General features: G+C 38.7%; 1 protein-coding gene across 3 annotated transcripts in view; it reads right to left on the reverse strand.

Annotated features, from left to right (window-relative positions):
* eng (endoglin) overlaps nt 1-20,378 on the reverse strand; it is an 84,082-nt gene that overhangs the window by 21,813 nt on the left and 41,891 nt on the right. For 2 of the 3 annotated variants that reach the window (XM_033049007.1, XM_033049009.1), the window contains exons 7-11: nt 18,473-18,617; nt 17,179-17,347; nt 15,349-15,458; nt 14,425-14,556; nt 6,828-6,869 (exon numbers count right to left, since the gene is read on the reverse strand). In XM_033049007.1, coding sequence (XP_032904898.1) covers nt 6,828-6,869; nt 14,425-14,556; nt 15,349-15,458; nt 17,179-17,347; nt 18,473-18,617 — 598 coding nt within the window. The remainder of the gene's footprint in view (nt 1-6,827; nt 6,870-14,424; nt 14,557-15,348; nt 15,459-17,178; nt 17,348-18,472; nt 18,618-20,378) is intronic. The other variant, XM_033049010.1, reaches the window with a different exon arrangement.

Consider the following 20,378-nt stretch of genomic DNA (forward strand, 5'->3'; position numbering starts at 1 on the left):
TCTGGATGAGCAAGAGAGCTTCCAGAAACACCTAAGAACACTCGAGCTTCTGGTCCCCAAGCTGGTTTCCAGGAAGGCTGACTTCATACAGGCAAGAATAAGGAAGGACGCTGAAGGATTAGCACAAGCGGCGAATGCTTTCAATTATCCTTCACCAGCCATCAGACTGAGGCCCACGGCCCTTCCTAAGTTTACTGGAAACAAGCATGACTTTTATAGATGGAGGAAGGATTGGGAAGCACTGCAAAAGCGAGGTGAACCCACTGGATCAAATGAGGTGAAGAAGGTTCAATTGCTGGACAGTCTGGAGGACAAAATTACAAGAGACCTCCGCCTCACAAGTTATAACACTGCAGATGATATCTTTCGTGTCCTAGAGAACCGGTTTGGAAATCAAACAGCTATTGCTATTGGGATAGTGGAGGAGCTTCAGAGAATCCCACCTGTCAGAGGACATCAGCCACGTAAAATAGTGGAATTAATTCAAGCTGTGGAAAAGGCGCTTAAGGACTTGAGCGATCTCGGAGACACAGGCGCTATTAAAAATCCACTGATGACAAAATCAATTGAAACCAAGCTTCCAGAAACCCTCAAGAAGGAATGGCTGGTTTATGTAGCTGACAAGAGGAATGCTGTGGCACCAGAGAAACGGTTTGACAGTCTCTTGTCATTTCTCAAAGAGCAGGAGAGCATATACGAACAGCTCGAGCAACTGAGGGACGAGGAGCCGAGTAGAAAGGAAACTCGGACTGAACCAAGACATGCCAGAACCAAGCCTACCAAGTCAGGAAATGACCACACAAGTTGTGTAGTCTGTGGGGACGTAAAGCATAAAAGGAAGCTGTACTTCTGCAAGCAGTTTCGAGGGCTAAAGCTGACAGAGAAAAGAGCTGCAGTAAAGAAGTTGGGAGCATGCAAAAAGTGTCTTGAAGTTCATGATGATGGTTCATACTGCAAACCTGCATATCTGTGCAAAAATCAAATCTGCAAGGATGAACAGACTCCTGAGCATCATTTTTATCTGTGCCCCAATTATGAGATGAGGAAAAGCAGTGTGGATCAGAGAAGGAGGAAATTTGGTCCAGAGGAAGATAAAGGCAAAAAGAAATATACAGTGCACCAAGAGGAGTTTTTCAGCAAACTTCCACCAGAGTTGGCAAAACAATGCCGAGATGTGTTCTCCAACACTGCATCAAGAGCCTTCAACACTGCAAAGCATCAGCCAAGCCTCCTAAAGGAAGGTGGACTGCAAGAGCATCCAGTGATTATGATGCTTCTGGAGGTCGTAGCAAATGCTGGACAAAAGGTTGGGACATTAATTGACTTGGCTTCAGATACCAACTACATAACTCACAAGGCTGCGAGTAGACTGAACCTTAGGAGTGAAGACATCACGCTTATCGTCCATGGAGTTGGGGGGATGAAGGTCCACGTAGAGACGAGGCGCTACCTTCTAAAGATCCGAGTGAAGACTCCCAAGGGCACACTCAAGTCGCACCGGTTAGTTTGTTATGGATTGGACAGCATTGCAGATGTTCACAAACATGTGACACCACAGCTGCTGCAAAAGTTCTTTCCAGACGTCCCACTTGAGGAACTTGTGAGACCAAAAGAGATACATTTGCTCATAAGCCATAGAGAAGGTCAGCTAGCGCTTCAGAGGATTAGAACTGTTGGAGATCTCATTCTGTGGGATGGACCACTGGGAAAGACTGTTGGAGGTTGTCATCCTGAGCTATTTGAGAAGCTTACCAGGTCAGCCCACATGTCCAAAACACACTTCGCAAGATCAATGAGAGCAGCTGCTTTAAAGTATGAGGAGCTCACTGCCCCAGTCCCTGAGGAACTTTCACCAAACGGACAGGTCGCCGTCAAAGTTCAGAAGTCACGTACATCAACCGCCAATCGGGACTTCTTGGATTGGTTGAAGTGGGATAGCATTGGAGCAGCATGCAAGCCAAAGTGCGGGGGTTGCCGCTGTGGAAACTGCCAGCCAGGCGGAAAAGAAATGACTCTTGCTGAAGAGAGAGAGCTCGAAGTAGTAAGGGAAGGCCTCACCTACGTAACAGAAGACCGTCACAGTAAAGACCCACATTGGCATGCTAGCTATCCTTGGTTGGAAGACCCAGCTTCTCTACCAAATAATAAAAAGACGGTGGAAGCCACATTTCTCAGGACGGAGAGGCAGCTATCCAGAGAACCTGAATGGAAAAGTGCCTACACAGCTCAGGTGCACGACATGGTGGACCGAAAGGCTGCAATCAAATTGTCCGAAGACATGATTTCAAACTGGAAGGGACCAGTGTGGTATGTGAGTCACCTTATTGCTCCAAACCCCCACTCTGTCACAACCCCAGTGAGACTAGTGTGGAACAGCAGCCAAAAGTGCAATGGTGTCAGCTTAAATGATTTGCTGATGAAAGGTCCAGAAGTCCTCAACCAAATTCGCGCCGTCCTCCTCAGATTCAGAGGCGGAATCTATGCTGCTCTGGGAGACATAAAGAAGATGTATACTCAGTCTGGTTGGAGGACCGTGAAGTACACTTACACAGATTCCTCTGGCGAGATTCCGAGGACGAGGAGCTGGGAGAGTATACTATCACAAGAGTGAACATCGGAGACAAACCTGCGGGGTGCATTGGACAGTTGGCAATGCGTGAGACTGCTAATCTTCCTTCTTTTACCCTCCTCAAGGATGAGCAGCAAGTACTCCAGAAAGACAGCTATGTTGACGACATCCTCACATCTCACAACAGCCTTGACCAGTTGAGAATCATCACAGCAAATGTGGAACGAATCCTAAAAGCTGGTGGGTTTGAGCTCAAGCCTTGGGTTCTGTCTGGCCAAAGTGGGAGGAAGGAGGACAGTGATGCTTTAAAGAAAAGCAAAACAAAAAGCATGATCCTACCAAACCAAATGCATGATGATGATAACAAGGCTCTTGGTCTGGGCTACATTGTTGAAGAGGACATGCTCCACGTTATGGTGGGAATCAATTTCTCCAAGAGAAGGAAAAAGATGCGGCTTGGTCAAGGCCTTCTACAAGAGCAAATCAAAACTCAGACGCCAAATCCCCTAACAAGAAGAGAGCTTCTCAGCCAGGTAGCAGGGCTATATGACCCCATCGGCATAGTGGCTCCTGTTAAGCAAAAGGGAGCGATTCTAGTACGCAGAGCTTTCCAAGAAGCAAAAGAGGGAAGCTGTTCGGTCAGAGACACATGGGACATGGCACTCTCAGATGGACTCAGGGAGGATGCAATTAAGCTCTTTGAAGAGTACGTACAACTTGGAAAAGTCAAGTTCGTCAGGGCACTGACTCCCTCTTGCTCCGCAACTGAACCCTTGGGAATCACCTTTTCTGACGGAAGTGAGCACACCTACGGGGCGGTGATGTACCTGAGATGGGATTCAGACCATGGCCCAATTGTCAGACTTGTGGAATCCAAGGCCAAGTTAACTCCCTTGGACCACAGAGGAGACGCTGTTAAAGCAGAGATGTGCGGAGCAGTGTTCGCCTCACGCTTAAAGAACTATTTTGAGCTACACAGTCGAATTCAAGTGGAGAAATGGTATCATCTTGTGGATAGCAAACAATCCTTGGTGCAATACAGCGAGAAAGCTACGGATTTCAGACATTCTTCGCCAATCGGATTGGAGAGATTCAAACAAGCACCAACATTCAGGACTGGCGGTGGATTCCTGGCCCACAAAACATCGCTGATGTAATCACCAGAGGTGCCAGCCCTCAAGACCTTGATCAGTATTCGTAGTGGCAAAATGGACCGAAGTTCCTGGTATTGCCTGTGAGTGAGTGGCCAATAAAATCAGCTAAAGAACTGGCTGCCACTGCCAGAGAGAACATCAACAAGTTACAGAAGAAAGCTTTTGTTGCAGCACTATCAAGAGCCAAAGTAGAGAAACAAGAAACGGAACCAACAAACCCAAAGAGACCACCTGCAGGGTCAGCTATTCAGAACCTTGTTGATGTCAAGTGGTTCAGCATTCTAACTCGACTGATCAAGACAGTCGCATGGATTTGGAGAGCAGCGAAGAGGTTTCTTGGCAAGAACAAAGCCCTAAACAATCCAAAGTGGGAGGCCATCTCTTTGACAGGAGTCATTACAATAAGAGAACGAGAAAATGCTCTAAAATACATTTTTTGTGCTGCGCAATTGGGCACAACTTTCCCAAGCACCACAACAGATCGACTGGTAGCCTATAAAGACCAAGATTCTGGGCTGATGGTTTGTGGTGGCAGAGTGCAGAGCTTTGAAGAGGATAAAGTTGCTGTTCCCATCCTGCCCGTTGATGCCTGGGTGTCCATGCTGCTAGCTCGGGAGGCTCACAGGGAGAGTCATGACGGAGTGGCTGGGACCTTGCTTAAAATGAGAAGAAAGGCTTGGGTCATAAAAGGAAGGAGAATTGCTCAAAAAGTCGTTGATCACTGCATAATCTGCAAGAAAGCAAAAGCAAAGAAATGTTAACAAGTAATGAGTGATCTGCCGCCTGAAAGAACTGAACCTGCTGCTCCTTTTGAGTTTACAACAGTAGACCTCTTTGGACCCTACCACGTACACGATGACGTCAAGAAGAGGGTAAAACTCAAAGTCTGCGGAGTTGTCTTCTGCTGTATGACCAGCAGAGCCATCCACATAGAGTTAGTCAACACCTTATCAAGTGGAGGGTTTCTGATGGCTTATCAAAGATTCACAGCAATCCGTGGGCACCCCAAGAAGATCTGGTCAGATCCAGGCACCAATTTTATTGGCGCAAAACCAGTCTTAGAGGAACTATATAGATTTTTGGACAACTTGGACAGAGCAGCTTTGGAGGAGAACGCAGCAAAAAATGGAACAGAGTGGATGTGGAAAATCCATCCTGCTGATTCTCCACACAGAAATGGCGCTGCGGAAGCTGCTGTGCGTGTTGTGAAGAGAGCGCTCCAAAGTTTTAGAAAAGAATCGTCACTCAGTTATAGTGAGTTTCAGACAGCTCTTTACATGGCAGCCAACCTGTCAAATGAACGTCCAATCGACGCCAGGATACAAAGCCGGGAAGACTGCGTTCAGTACATCACACCAAATACTCTTCTGCTTGGCTGAGCATCTCAGTGCGGAGACATCAAGACTTTTGACTTTACCAGCTACCCCTACAAAAGACTTAGAACAATGCAGTCAGAGGTGAACAAGTTTTGGAAGAGCTGGAGCTAACTCGCCAGTCCTAACTTGTTTATAAGGAGCATGTGGCACACCACTCAGAGAAATGTCACTGCCGGAGACATTGTCTGGTTAAGTGACCAAAATGCACTGAGGGAGCAATTCAAGCTGGGCAGAGTTGTCAGCTCCAATCCAGACCGCAAAGTCATCTTGATGAGACATTAATGTACGGATCTTTCCAAGTTACTCCATTCCTCTGACAAAGGCTTTGAAAGGAAGGGCAAGGCATTCCACTCAGGGGAAGGAGAGGATCCAAGCCATGACTGTTCACAGGGATGTTAGGCGGCTGGTTGTCTTACTTCCAGTAGAAGAACAAGACAGAAATGCATCAGGTGACTAAGTTCAAACCTAGACTTCAAAGTTTGACTTTAAAGCGTCGAACTCCCAAGTGGTTCCATTGGAAGATCGAGTGGGAGGTGTCAAGTCAAACTAAAATGAAAGAACAGGTGCAGAGAAATGCTACATTGGAATCACGAGACAGTGATTAAAGTGGGCGGAACCTCAGCCTGCTGAGTTCTGCCCGGGGGTCAAAAGGGCACACAGCACCAGAAGCCAGTGAAGAAGACACAAGAGACTTGCGGGCGGCAAACCTTGGACAGTAAATCAAAAGGACTGTCCGAAAAGACTGCCGCGATAGCCAGAAAAGGCAAGCAGGACTGATTTTCTACAACCCGATTGGCAGCCGGTAAGGACTGAACTCTAAATGGACTGAGCCGAAGACTGCGGCCCCAGAGACTCTGTTTAACCCTTTAATATCTGAGAAACTTGTCTGGCTAACGTGTTGATTGAGAAAGTTTGAAATATTGGTAGTGTTTGTTAACCAAGATGACAGGGTGATGATAGTGTTTGTTGTCTATGTAAAGTGCATCCTGCTTCATTGTGGGGTTAAGGGCTAATGTGAGCTAATTTCTAATACTTATATGCTATGTGTGGTGTTAGTTTAAATAATTGCATTAAAAAAATATGATAATATGTGTTAAAAAACAGTAAAGATTCATATGATATTAAGCTAAAAAATTGGTAACAGTAGTGGGCATTATTTGTATTTTTCATTTAATGAAATGTGAAAATTATTTAAAAAACAAAATGGCTGCTATGAGTTGGAATGTTAAATACATGTAATTTTCTGTTATTTATATTTGGTTACAGTAATGTGTATATTTTTGCCTTTGTGTCTAAAGGTTTTTCACCTGATAAAGACCAAAACTGATAAAGACCAAATCTGGTAAAGACTAAAACTGCTAAAGACTGATCTGCCAAAAGAAAAGAAGGAGAAAATAAAAAAGGTGGAAAAGAAGTGTTTGGTCTGAGTGAATCCAGTTCATCATTTCGGGGTAGGTAAATCAAATCCCTTTCAAGCGGGGAAACTGCAGAAACATTAGAAGACTTGACAATACCTTTCATTTTCAAAGCAGAGGAGCATTCAGGTGACAGGTTTTGTCATTATTTTTTGTTGATGGTATAACAATCGTCTAATATGCACATAGAACTAAGGATTTTGAACAGTGTTTATGCTACGCAATTAGTGTTTTGATTGACTTTGAGAATGTAAAAGCTGCTGTTTCAAACAATTTATTTTAATCGGAAAAATGTGTTCAAAAGATTACTTACATCACGAATTATTTCAACTCCATTGCTAAGCTTTATCTTTAGCTGTGTAGAAAACAATAGTTTATTAGTTGATTTTCTGGTTTTAATTATTCCAAATAAAAACAAGCATCAGGTCAGTGAGGTTGCTATATTTACTTATGTATTTTGATTTATATGACAGTTCTTTTTCTCTCCCATACATTAGTCAACTTTTGCTAGCACCAACATCTTACACACTGTTCAACAAGCTTTGACAATCTCCTAACACCCTGCTCAAGTCATTCAGGGATTACTTGATCATGGCAGGGGGAGGAGGCGGTTGGGGAGATTGGGTAAAAGTCAACTGAAGCCAAACTAATTGCTGCTTTAGTCCAGTATTCTGTGGTCCGGCAACTCCCATGGTTGGCCAACTTTGAATCCATTATATAGATCAATACTAATTAACTAACTAAGATCTAGCAAAAATCCAAAATTAAGTCAGATCTTTATTAATCTATAGCTAATCAACCGATCTGTGCAACTTTGGCGATCTTGGACGACAGAGTTTCCTACTTAACGTTCTTGGAACTCTTACCCTAGTATTACAAAGTACCATAGTATTACAAAGAACAATGCTCCTGCTCAAAGGATGAGGATCAGGGGCATTTTTATGGACTGGATTTTTTGTCGAGCTGAGGGTGCCAGACTTGAGTGTTTCCACCTGTAGTAATCTATAATTGATCTGTGATTGGCTAATTGAAAGATTACCATTTCATTAAGACTAATATTGAAGACACCTTTCAAAGGTGATGTTGCAATATGGGACTTTTTTTTTTTGTCTTTTTGTTTTTCCTCCTGTAGAGCAAATATGGAATGAGCTCATCATTTATTAGAAAATTATAATTCTGGAAATCACAGCAGATAGGAAACAAAAAAAAAATAACACCACTGATTTAGGAAGGAACCACAGCATAATCAGAAGAATGAAACGATAAATCTGATAACACAGTTATCAGAAATATGCTGGAATCTTTTAACAGGATGGTAATAGAGGTCTTAGATATTGTGATTGGGCACAGTTAACATCATTATCTAATTTTGCCGATGTTACAGAACCACCAGGGGAAGTGAGCTTTAAGAAAGTTTGCAAAAAGTTCACAAATATTAGACAACCTGAACAAAAGAGCAGGAAATGGCACATGGAGTTCACATGGGGTAAATGAGACATTACATAGAATGAAAAGCAGAATATTTTATGACATGGTAAGAAACTAGTAAACGTTGATATGCAGAAGGATTTTGTATCAACTTATGAACACAAAGTCAACACATGGTAAACAATAAAAGAAACAGCAAACATTGATTACGTTTGGTACTGGAATTTGGGGGAATAAGAAGTGATCACATTGAAATGTAAGAATTGGAAGGGGATTACTTGAAAGCATACAAGGAAATAACACCAATCTTTAAAAATTATTAAACACAACAGATTTTCCACGAGACGTGTCTAGACATTATTATCTCCCCTCGAACATTGTGGAATCTAACTCAAGGACACTCTGTGTTCAAACGAGGAAAGACTGATAAACATGGGAGTGATGATCTGCTGAGCTGAAAGTGGAAAACATTACAAGGCTTACATAGTTTTACAAAATATAGTGAATTAATAATAATTAATAACTAACACTACTAATATAGAAACAGTAATGGAAACTGATAAAAATGCGTTGTCTGCTACATAACGCATATAACACTGTAATCACATGTGTTCCGCAGCCCGAGTGGGGAGGGGAGGAGACTCAGGCACCTGGCATAATTCCAGGAGCCTTTCAGCGAACAGCTCACTATTAACAAAGCTAAAACCAATTATAAATAGTTAATAGATAAAGAGTGAGGAATATATGTAATTGAATATATGATTAGATTTGATGTCGGAATGAAACATATATATATACTGCAACTGGGTGAAATAGAACTGATTTGGAAATGGTACCGACCCCCTAGGTTTAGGGTAATAAAGGCAGCGGGGCTAACCTCATAACATCTATGCCGGAAGCTGTATCGATGTCGAATCCCACAGACGAGTGGGACACTCACTACAGTGTCGAAAACTCAGACACTGTAAAATTACTTGATCTATTTTTTTTTTTTAATCACAATACGTCACATCTATATGTTTTTTTTTCAAGGACAATCGCAGACGGGAACTACCAAAGAAGTCTATAATATAAACGCCCCCCAAATAACCAGTGTCCTGAGGTATGGATGCACCGCAATAAATAAGGTCATTAAAATTGGTAAAAATGCATGACGACAATCAAAAGAAAATGGGAGGAATCACACTATGTAGTTGGAATATAAGGGGTATTAATGAACCTATTAAAAGGGGCAAGATACTAGCTCAGTTGAAATCATACAACACGGACATTTCGTTTCTACAAGAAACGCATCTTAAACATCAAGATCAGACGAGACTGAGGGCGAACTGGATAGGCCAAACATTTCATTCTTCATTCACTTCCAAATCTAGAGGTACTGCAATCATTATTCGTAAAGGAATTCCATTTAAATCAAAGAATATTATATCAGATAAGGAAGGGAGATACCTTATAGTATCAGGAGAGATCAATACTACGCCAATTACGTTGGTAAACATATATGCGCCCAATTTTGATAACCCTCAATTTTTCCAACAAAATTCTGAATATAATTGCAGAATCTAATTATCAAAATGTTATAATTGGAGGAGGCTTTAATTGTGTTTTAGACCCTTATCTAGATAAATCGATGCAAAAACAAAAAGGTAATATGAAATTAAAACCAGTGAACTCTTACATACATATATGAAAAACACAAATATAGCAGACGTTTGGAGGATTGCAAACCCGACGGGAAGGGATTATTCGTTTTATTCAACGGTACACAAAACATACTCACGTATAGACTATTTCCTAGTGGATACAAAATTAATTCCGCATACTATGAACCCTAAATACCACATTAATGCGATCTCAGACCACTCTCCGTTAACTTTTGTTTTAAAATTAGAAGGAATGTCTATGAATAAATCGTTCTGGAGGTTTAACTCGCAAATTTTAAAAGACCCACAAGGGAGTATATATCTAAAAAAACAGATGGACCTATTTTTTGAGATAAATGATACACCAGATATATCCCCCACGCTATTATGGGAATCCTTCAAAGCATTTATTAGAGGAGTCATTATTTCATTTCAAGCTTTTCAAAATAAAAAGAATAAGAATGAACAAAGACATTTAGAAGAACAAATAAAACAATTAGATACAGATAATGCTAAAGATCCAACTATGGATAAACATAATAAAATTCTACTATTGAAATTCAAGCTAAATAAATTATTGTCAGAGAAAGTTATAACACTATTTCAAATTACAAAACAAGAACACTTCGAATTCGGGGACAAACCCCACAAACTTCTAGCACGCCAATTGAAAAAACGGGAAAAAAAGAATGCAATACTAAAGATTAAATCAGATAGAGGGGAATTATTAACACTACCCAAGGATATCAATAAAAGATTTGCTCAATTTTACCAGAATCTATACACATCTAAAATGTCAATAGACAATAATAAAGTTTCAGAATTTCTGGAAAATTGTAACCTCCCACAATTAGAATTGAGGGAACAAGAGGAACTGGGAGCACAAATTACTTCTAAGGAGATAGAAGACACAATAAACACACTAAAGAACGGAAAAACACCAGGACCAGACGGATTCAGTAATGAATTTTATAAAGCCTTTTACGACATAGTTACCCCACGATTACAGAAAATGTATACATATGCTTTTAAAGAGCAAAGCTTACCTGAAACATTAGCAGAATCAACGATCACATTAATACTTAAAAAAGATAAAAATATAGAAGAACCAGGATCATATAGAGCTATTGCTTTGTTAAATACGGATCAAAAAATAATAGCGAAAACACTAGCCAGAAGACTAAGCAGGTATGTTAGTAGACTAATAAATGAGGATCAAACAGGATTTATACCTAAGAGGCACTCATTCAATAATTTGAGACGCTTGCTTAACATAATGCACTCACATAAATCTCATGACCAAGAGTTATCTATCATCTCACTGGACGCAGAAAAAGCGTTTGATCAAGTAGTATGGGATTATACGATTAAAGTATTGCAAAAATTCCAATTGGGAGAGAACTTCATCGCATGGATAAAACTATTATATAACAAACCTACGGCTAGAATACTAACTAATAATATACTATCCTCGAAATTTGAACTATCAAAGGGCAATAGACAAGGATGTTCACTATCACCGCTGTTATTTGCTCTGGTAATTGAACCCCTTGCTGAACAAATAAGAACACACCCGGATATTTATGGTTATAATACAAAATATTCAAATAACAAAATATCCTTATACGCCGATGATGTACTATTGTACATCACAAAACCACAAATTAGTATACCAAACATATTAAATTTAATTGAGGACTTTGGATCCTTCTCAGGATATAGAATAAATTGGAACAAAAGCGAAATTATGTCGATAAAACCAAAAGACTCAACACACCTCCGGAAATTCCCCTTTAAAATAGCCACAGAAAAATTCAAATATTTGGGAATTGAAATTACTAGAAACTACCATGATATGTTTAAAGCCAATTATAATCCCTTACTTAAGAAACTAAATAATTTGATTAAATTCTGGGAAACACTTCCGATGTCCCTAATAGGCAGAATAAACGCTATAAAAATGATATTTTTACCACAAATCCTATACCTATTTCAATCAATACCTATATATCTCCCAAAAAAGTTTTTCAAAAACTGAAATATAATTTGAAAAATAATCAATATTTTAAATATCTTCAAATTCGTGATTATCTGAAAAAATATACAAAAGACTATCATAATATGCCTACCGACTTACTGGATGAAGCAATGAAGACAAAGGCAGAATCAGCTAATCTAATATCGTATCTATATAACATCATCTTAAACATAGAAATACCCACAACTGATGGAATTAGAAGAGACTGGGAACAAGAATTAGCTATAAAAATTTCAAAAGAGAGCTGGGATAATCACTTACTACAGGTGCATAAATGTTCGATCAACGTACGACATACTCTCATCCAATTCAAAACATTAAATAGACTATATTATTCAAAAACTAAAATAAATAAACTCTTCCCTAATGTCTCACCCATCTGTGATAAATGTCTGTGTCAAGAAGCTACCATAGCGCATTCTTTTGATTTTTGTACAAAAATCCAAAAATTCTGGTATGAAATATTTGATATCTTTACAAAATTAATCAAAATAAAACTGGTACCAAAACCAGAATGGATCATTTTTGGAATATCGGAAGGTAACCCTGAACTAAACGAGTTTCAGAAGAATTTACTCAATTACGGGCTAATAATGGGAAAAAAGCTCATACCTGTACTTAAATTCAGGAAAAATGCGCCCACACCAACAATAAAAATGTGGATATCAAATATGTTTGAAACACTACATCTGGAAGAGATGAGATTCCTCTTAGCAGGCAAAGCAGACCAATTCCAAAAGATGTGGTCTACGTTTTTGGAACTATTACAAGCATGAGGTGCAATAGTAATCCAAAAAATAAATAAATAAATAAATAAATGGTGCCAGGATCAGGGGGGTAAAACAACAAAAACAGACTTGGTTGGTAGTCCCCTTTCTGCAGAGTTTAATGTTATAATAGAGCGATTGTTTCTCCTTTCTTTTCCTTCTTTTCTAGGGTCTACTTTCTCTCTTTACTTCCTTCTCTAACTTCTTTTCTAAGGGGCTTTCTTTTCTCAACACTTTCTTGCACCTTCACGACTCTTGCGCACTTTCCTTACTTCCTTTACTTCTATCTTTTTCTTAAAGCTCAAAAAATGAAGCGGTACAAAAAAATGTATTAAGACATATATATGTGTTGTGTATTATTGTAACTTACCGTACTTCTAATAAAAAAAATTTAAAAAGCATACAAGGAGGCTGCTCTCTCAATTTGGAGCTCCTGTAATTAGTGTCATACAGCACTGAAAAAGGCCCATCAGTCTAACTTGTCCATGTCGACTAAGATGTCCCTTTTTAGCTCATCCCATTTGCCCACAATTGGCCCATATCCCTTTAAACCTTTCCTATCCATGTACTTGTCTAAATGTATTTTAAATGTTATTATTGTACCTTTCTCAACTACCTCCTTTGGCAGCTCATTCCATATACCCACCATCCTCTGAGTGAAATAGTTGCCTCTCAGGTTCCTATTAAATTCTTCCCCTCTCATCTTAAACCCATGTTTTCTAATTCTTGATTCCCCTGCCCTAGTAAAAGACACTGTGCTTTGGAGGCTGTTGTCTCAGAATAAAGATCAGGCATGTAAGACTGAGCTGAGGATTTTTTTCTTTATTCACAGAAGTGTAAATCTTTAAATACTTAGTTGATAAATGTATTCAACTTTGCAAATGGTACATTTTACACAAAATGGAAACTGGGGAGTGAGTAGAAAAGTGCATTGGGTGGATATCCATCATGATTTTATCAAATGGTGGAATAGGGGCCATACCAACTACATACCAACAAACCCGCTTGGAGTGCATACTGTCGTTGTGTCCTTGGGCAAGACACTTCACCCACCTTTGCCTGTGTGTGAATGTGTGTGAATGTGTGTGAGTGATTGGTGGTGGTCGGAGGGGCCGTAGGCGCAGATTGGCAGCCACGCTTCCGTCAGTCTGCCCCAGGGCAGCTGTGGCTACAGAAGTAGCTTACCACCACCGAGTGTGACTGAGGAGTGAATGAATAATGCGATGTAAAGCGCCTTGAGTATTAGAAAGGCGCTATATAAATCCCATCCATTATTATTATTATTACTCCTGTTTACAGTTCCTATTTTCTTGGCACCTACTTCATGACATGCAGAACTCAACAAAGATGCTCCTAGTTGGCAAAGACATTGGTTTGCATTGTAACTGAACTATTATCATGTTATCAGTTGTTTCACTGCTCTCACCCATTTCACGCCCAATTGATTGAACATTACTCAACAGAATTATTTGGAAAGTGTTCTGATGAAATGGTATTACATGCAAAACCATCATTAAACCAGTAAATAATTATTAATTGCTACTAATTGCTGCTAAATGTACAAATAGCATTGTCTCTCAGGTCAACGCTAAACACAATCGCCAGGCAATTAATACTAGCATTTAACTATTCAAAAAACATTCACTTATTCACTTTTTCCCCCCACTGTTCTTTCCATAAACCGTTCTGATTGTTCATATGGTTATAAACGTACTAGTTCATGCTTGAATGCTATTCATTAATGTATTCGTAATTGATAGATATTTTCAGATTACCTCAGGTATTAAACATATATCTTCCCCAGGGGATTTGCATACAATTCAAATACATAAAATATGGTAAGAGAATTACTATATCATGTAAAAATCATTTAACTTATAACATTCAAAATTATTACAATCAAATAAACACTTTTCTAAAAACGATTTGATTTGTGCCCGTACAATTAATCGGATAAAAATGTGACAAAGTCCTATGCCAGTCTTAATATTAACTTGACTTGGAAATATTTTGTGTAAGAGAGATTATTCATACCTGGTTAATGTAATTATGACCACTTTCTGTGGTATTACATTCAGTGTAAAGAAAGTATTTTAGATAGAAGTGCGTTCCATTACTGCTTCCCTTACATTTGTCATCCAATAGCGAGATTTCCAGAATTGAATTCTGAAAAGAGAGGAAAAAGTAAACAAATTCAAATATAAATGTACGTGCCAGAGTTTAGTGACTTTAACAATCAGTAACAGTTCAGATCACATTCAACAAAGTCTTCAGATTGTACCATGTGATTACTGTATTTTGAACTGATGACCAATGAATGGAAGAGCTTACATTACAAAACCTTTTTGTATGAAAGTTAATAATAGCTGAAATATGGTCCGACTATAGATGAAAACTCTCTTAGGTAGAATACAATCAATGTCTTACACAACCAACTCCTGCAATTTTTGTAGATTTGTAAATGATGAGCTGCCTATCACTTATTTCAGGCACGAGGTTTCTTAAGCAAGCAATGCAAGGTCTTAGGTCTCCTGCAAGATAATATCTGCAATATTTACACAAAGTGGCTGAGGCATACATTCCAGAGTGTGAATTTCTGCACTATTGTACCAATCTATGAGGAACACTAATGCATGTTAAAAGAAAAAAACACAAATACTTTTGTCAGATATTTCATGGCTCAGGTTGGCTGCTTCTCTCCTCATGTTAATTTGGGAACTGCCCAACTATCATAATAATCATAATCATAATATATTAGCCAAGTATGTTTTGCAATATACAAGTAATTTCATTTGCCATACAGTCATACCAATATCTGCTCTCATACAACTAGTGAGCTGAAGAAGGGAGCTCTTCCGAGTTTCTGCTTCTTGCCAATGTCATTCAAGTTGGGCCAGAAACTGAGATTTCAGTGACTTTGTGTCCCAGGGGTACAAAATCTGAATCTTTCCATCTTACCTTCTTAAATTTACTAACAGTGATTTCCATCCCCATTTCTCCACAGCTAACGAATTTCATAAATTTACTTGGTGACTCCGGTTGCAAAGTTGAAATATGAGCAACGTCTACTGAGGAAACAAATATAGCACATAGTCAATTACATTTTTTCAAAAGAAAGTCTATATTTTCAATAGAATAAGAAAAAATTATACTTCACATGCATGACAATGTTCTCACGGAATGACAATGTTCAACAACTGTATGAGCACCATTAAATTAGTGTTTGACAATTACAATCTATTTTAGACTGCTTTCACATCACATTAGAAGACTTTGTTGGGACTATTTCAGAATATTACTTTGCATTGATTTCAAAACCAAATTCTACATTTATTACATTAAAGGCAAAATTAATTTCTAATTTTTTGACAAACCAAAACCAAAAAATTACAATAACAGCATATGGGAGATTCCTAAGATCCAGTGATGCACCTTAAAATAAATGCGACTTCATCTATATTTGTGGAGACCATCATGAGATTTGAAGAGAATGCAAAATATATTTTGTAAGCAACTTAAAATTTGAGACACAAGAAACTGCAAAAAACAGAATGCAAGAAGTGGGTCAGGCAACCTCTGTGGACGGAATTATTCCAACCAATCTCTAGGTGAAACCATTCTACAAGATCCCAAGCGATCAACCGTGATTTCAAGTCTATGGCACCCTTTGACACTTGTATCCACCTATCATATGCCTCACCCTCATCTCACTCTTCCAGATTTCTCACTCTTACTCCATTTCAAGAAGGGACCCGACCGCAAACCTTTGCCTGTCTATTCCTTCCACATATGCTGCCTGACTGCTGAGTTCCTTCAGCACTTTGTGTTTTACTTTATTAATCCAGCATGCTTTGAAATTTGATGATGCCGGACTGGCAGATTTTGTGGACTGTCGGATGATATTCCTATTTTTCCAAATATACTTTTAAATCAATTTTTTTTAAAGATATTGTCATTTCAACAATGGAACAGATATTTTTATCATAAAATTCTGCAGCACAATGGGAACCATTCAACTCATCAATCCTGTGAAAGACTATTCAACTAGATTGAATACCCCAACATCTGCCCAAAGTAATCTTGCCAATCCTATAATCATCTGAGGAATTATTCCTTTCTGAATGTCTGCTTTGAACTCACTTTCACCTTACCACGAACTCAACCCTCTAATCAGGAAACTGCATCACAAACAAGATCAAAACTCGTCTCATTCAAATCAGTGATCTGAAACACTATAACTCTTTCTCTTTCCATAGAGACTGAAATTTCCAGCCTTTTCTGACTTGATTTCTTGCATTTGCAGATTTTTGCTTTTCGTCTCATCTCTATTTTATTTGCTACCTTTCTGAAATTTGTACCTTCTGCATACCAACACCTCTGTCGCTATAAATCAGTTTTCCTTATTCAATCTATAAAATTAATTAGTATTACAAACATACAATTTAATTTCATGTTCGGAGCATGCTGGACAAACAATGCCAGACTCACTAATATCTCCAATGAACACTTTTTGCACCTGTAACGCCACTCCAGCAAACGCCTCAGTTTCCATTCCAGGTTTCTGACATCTTTACCAAATTTACTTAGCCATACCACTCCAGGCTCTAAATATTTCTATTGAAGGGTCCTGGACCTGAAACGTTAACTGTTTCCCCTTCTAGAGTCACCTAATCCGCTAAATGTTTCCAGCATATCCTATTTTTATTCTTCAACATCATCATGTACACGCCAACATAAATATTTAACTAATATTTTGAATGGCTATTTTTAAACTCTTGTTCCACTTACCATTAAGGTTAATTTTAACTTCAATCTTATCAACCAATGGAATCTCTGTTAAAGACGTAGCAGGAAACCCATGGTCTTTGGCCCATTTCAATAGGCTTTCTGGAGTTTTCGGGAGATTAGGATGAATTTCTACCAATTGTGGTGATATTACTTTAGTTTCATGAGATACCTGAGAAATTATACATTATTGTCATTTAATTCAGAATAACCTGAACACTCAAATTCCATTATCCATGTCACCACTCTATTTTTTGCTAAACAAATATAATACACTTTATTAAGCAAATGTGAATATGATACATTTAGCATGATGGTCTTATTATTAACACATTTCACATCCCGGAACAATACTGATGCACCATATTTGAAAGTTTTAAGCATAATTATTGATAAACGATCAAATGGTATGAATTTGGGCAGAACTGTTCCAGCTCTTATTGTAATTTTCTCCTCACAAATATTATTATTTACTCTAATTTGAATTGTATCATCTTGTAAAAATAGAGATGTCTCAGGAGATGAAAAAATCCAGGTGATATCTTCTGCACTGCTGACACGAGAATCTTGTATTGCCTTGGATTTAGATAGGTATAGAGTTGGAGAGAATGGAGCAGTTTACTTAACATTTTTTGGAAAAACAGTTAGAATTTATAGTCCAAACTAAACACACCACAGGAATATCAGGAAAGAGTAGCACTATCAGGATTGTTCTTTGAAACAGCTAATAGTCCAAATGGATTCCTTCTGTGCTGAGCTATTATGTTATTTTAGAATACAGATTTGTCTGACAACAATGGAATAACTCCTTGTGCCATGCACTGGTGAAGGTAGGAATAGGAGAAAAAGGCAAATTAATGTATGGCTGAAGAGCTCCTGGAGGCCCGAGGGATTCAGGTTCTTAGACCTTTGTGATATCTGTTGGGGTAGAGGTGACCTGCACATGAAGGATGAGTTAGTTGCACCTGACTGGAAGGAGACCAATATCCTGACGAGGAGATCTGCTAGAGCTACACAGGAGGGTGTAAATTAATTTGGCAGGGAAGTGGCACCCAACACCTACGAGTCTATGAATCTTAATATATCCAACATATTCTGTACATATTTCAGAGTTTTAGCATCTGTAACATTTTCTTTGCATCAACTTATTCTACAGTGCTAATAAAGACTACAAAACATAGTTGCACCAATGCTTAGCACATGAAATACTATTTAATAATTAATGAAATTCTCCCTAAAGTGATCTAAATAATTATGGTAACTTAGGTGATATAGGATTCTGATATTGATTTGTTACCTTAAGTTTTAACAAGGGAACTTCTCCGGTGATGTTCAAGGTCAAGGGCTGTGTGCTCTGTATAATCAGCATGATTTTGCAATTATGGCAATTATTTACATGCGTAAACTTTAAGTCCATGTTAAAAGGCTTCATTGTTGCGTCCCTAATTTTATCAAGAAAAAAGTATAACATTGCATCAATGCAAGGCACTATATTTTTAACTGTAAAATAGAAAAATTGCAACAGAGCTACAAAATCAGTGTGTCCAAATATACAAAATGTTAGCATATCTTGTCTTCCAATATTTTATTCAAATTTAAATTTGAAGCTGAAACAGAGATACAAGTAAATAATAAATCTGGTCATCTAAAGGAATTTTATATTTTGATGATGAGAGAAATTGGAATGTAAGTTTAATATTTATTTAAATTTTGAGAAATATTTGTCATTAATAAAAATATTTGAACGAAATAGTTCTATTTAATCATATAATCTAAATGTGAACGTCCTGATTACATAATTGCTGCACTCCAACAAGCAACAATAGATATTTTTGCTAATGATTCATTGTTTTGAATTCTCCTCCTGAAATGTATTCTACTTTTGGTCTAAACTAATACTTAATAAACTCATTGTGGTGTATTTAGGTTCAGAAATAAAAATCTGCAGATGTCTCATTTAAGGATTACTGTGAGAAACAATGCAAGAAATTGCAGGAACACATGGAGACCAGAAAATATAATTCAACATTGCTTAAAGTAAAATGGTACATTTGGGAAAGTATGGGAATTATATGAAAATTGTGACTGGTGCAGTTACACAAATTTTCAAAAGCAGGAGAAAAAACTACAGTAGCACCAATTAGCTTACATAATACAACACTACCAGTTATAATTAACTAAATATGCTGACCCAAATTGCAGTTGATCACTGTAGATGGTTTATGCATGCAACCAATAATGTAGCTACCTCAGTACCACTAACCACGCCTTAGTTATCAAGTATAATAACACTCTCTCTTCCTATCTCTCTCTCTCTCTCTCTCTCTCTCCAGCACGGTGACAGACTGCGTGCAGTTCGTGCTGGATCATGTTTAATCTGTGTGTTAAGTAAAGTTACAAGTGTGTGAGATTCACTTCTTTACATGATGTCGGCAAGTTAATTCTCGCGCCTCCTGTTTATCGGGTTTTATTTCTTGAGTTTGTTTCTTTGTCGGAGTTTTACTCTCTTTGTGTCACCATGGCATCCTCATGCCGCAAAACCCGCGCCCCTGGTCTTTGATGCAGACATAGCGGAGCGCTGGGCGACTTTTGAGATGGATTTTACCCACTACATGAACATTGCTCATCACAACGATCCTGATGCCGTTAAAGCTTCCCTTTTTCTAAATCTTGCTGGTCCTGATGCCATGAGGAGAGCACAAGCCTTCACCTACAGTCCCGCGGTCCGGGATGAACATGATCAGGTCCAAGTACCCGCTGAGTCTGCCGACGACCGGTATGTCTGTTGCGAATATTCGCTGAGCTTTGTGACCTGCCCTCTAACCGCATTTTAGAGCGAGCCAAGTTTTTTACGAGAAAGCAGCAGCATGATGAGCCTGTTGAATGTTTTATTGCTGATCTGCGTTACCTCGCTCAAAGGTGCCGATTTGATAATATGACTGACAGCTTACTAGAGACATTCTAGTGACGGGGATGCTCGATCAGAAATTACGATCGGAGCTACTAAGGAAACCTGATCTTACTCTAACCGAAGCCATGCACGCATGCAGGTTAGCCGAATTCGCCGACCCGCTGTTTGGACAGCGGGGGTCTGATAATAAATCGATTAATTTAACTGGTCTCAACAGGTCTCAACGTCCTAACATAGTTAACACCAGACCCATGTCGCGGGCCATCTACGTCCCCGGCGGCCTAGGCGTTAA

This window comes from Amblyraja radiata, chromosome 32 (genome assembly GCF_010909765.2).
Source record: "Amblyraja radiata isolate CabotCenter1 chromosome 32, sAmbRad1.1.pri, whole genome shotgun sequence".
NCBI lineage: Eukaryota > Metazoa > Chordata > Chondrichthyes > Rajiformes > Rajidae > Amblyraja > Amblyraja radiata.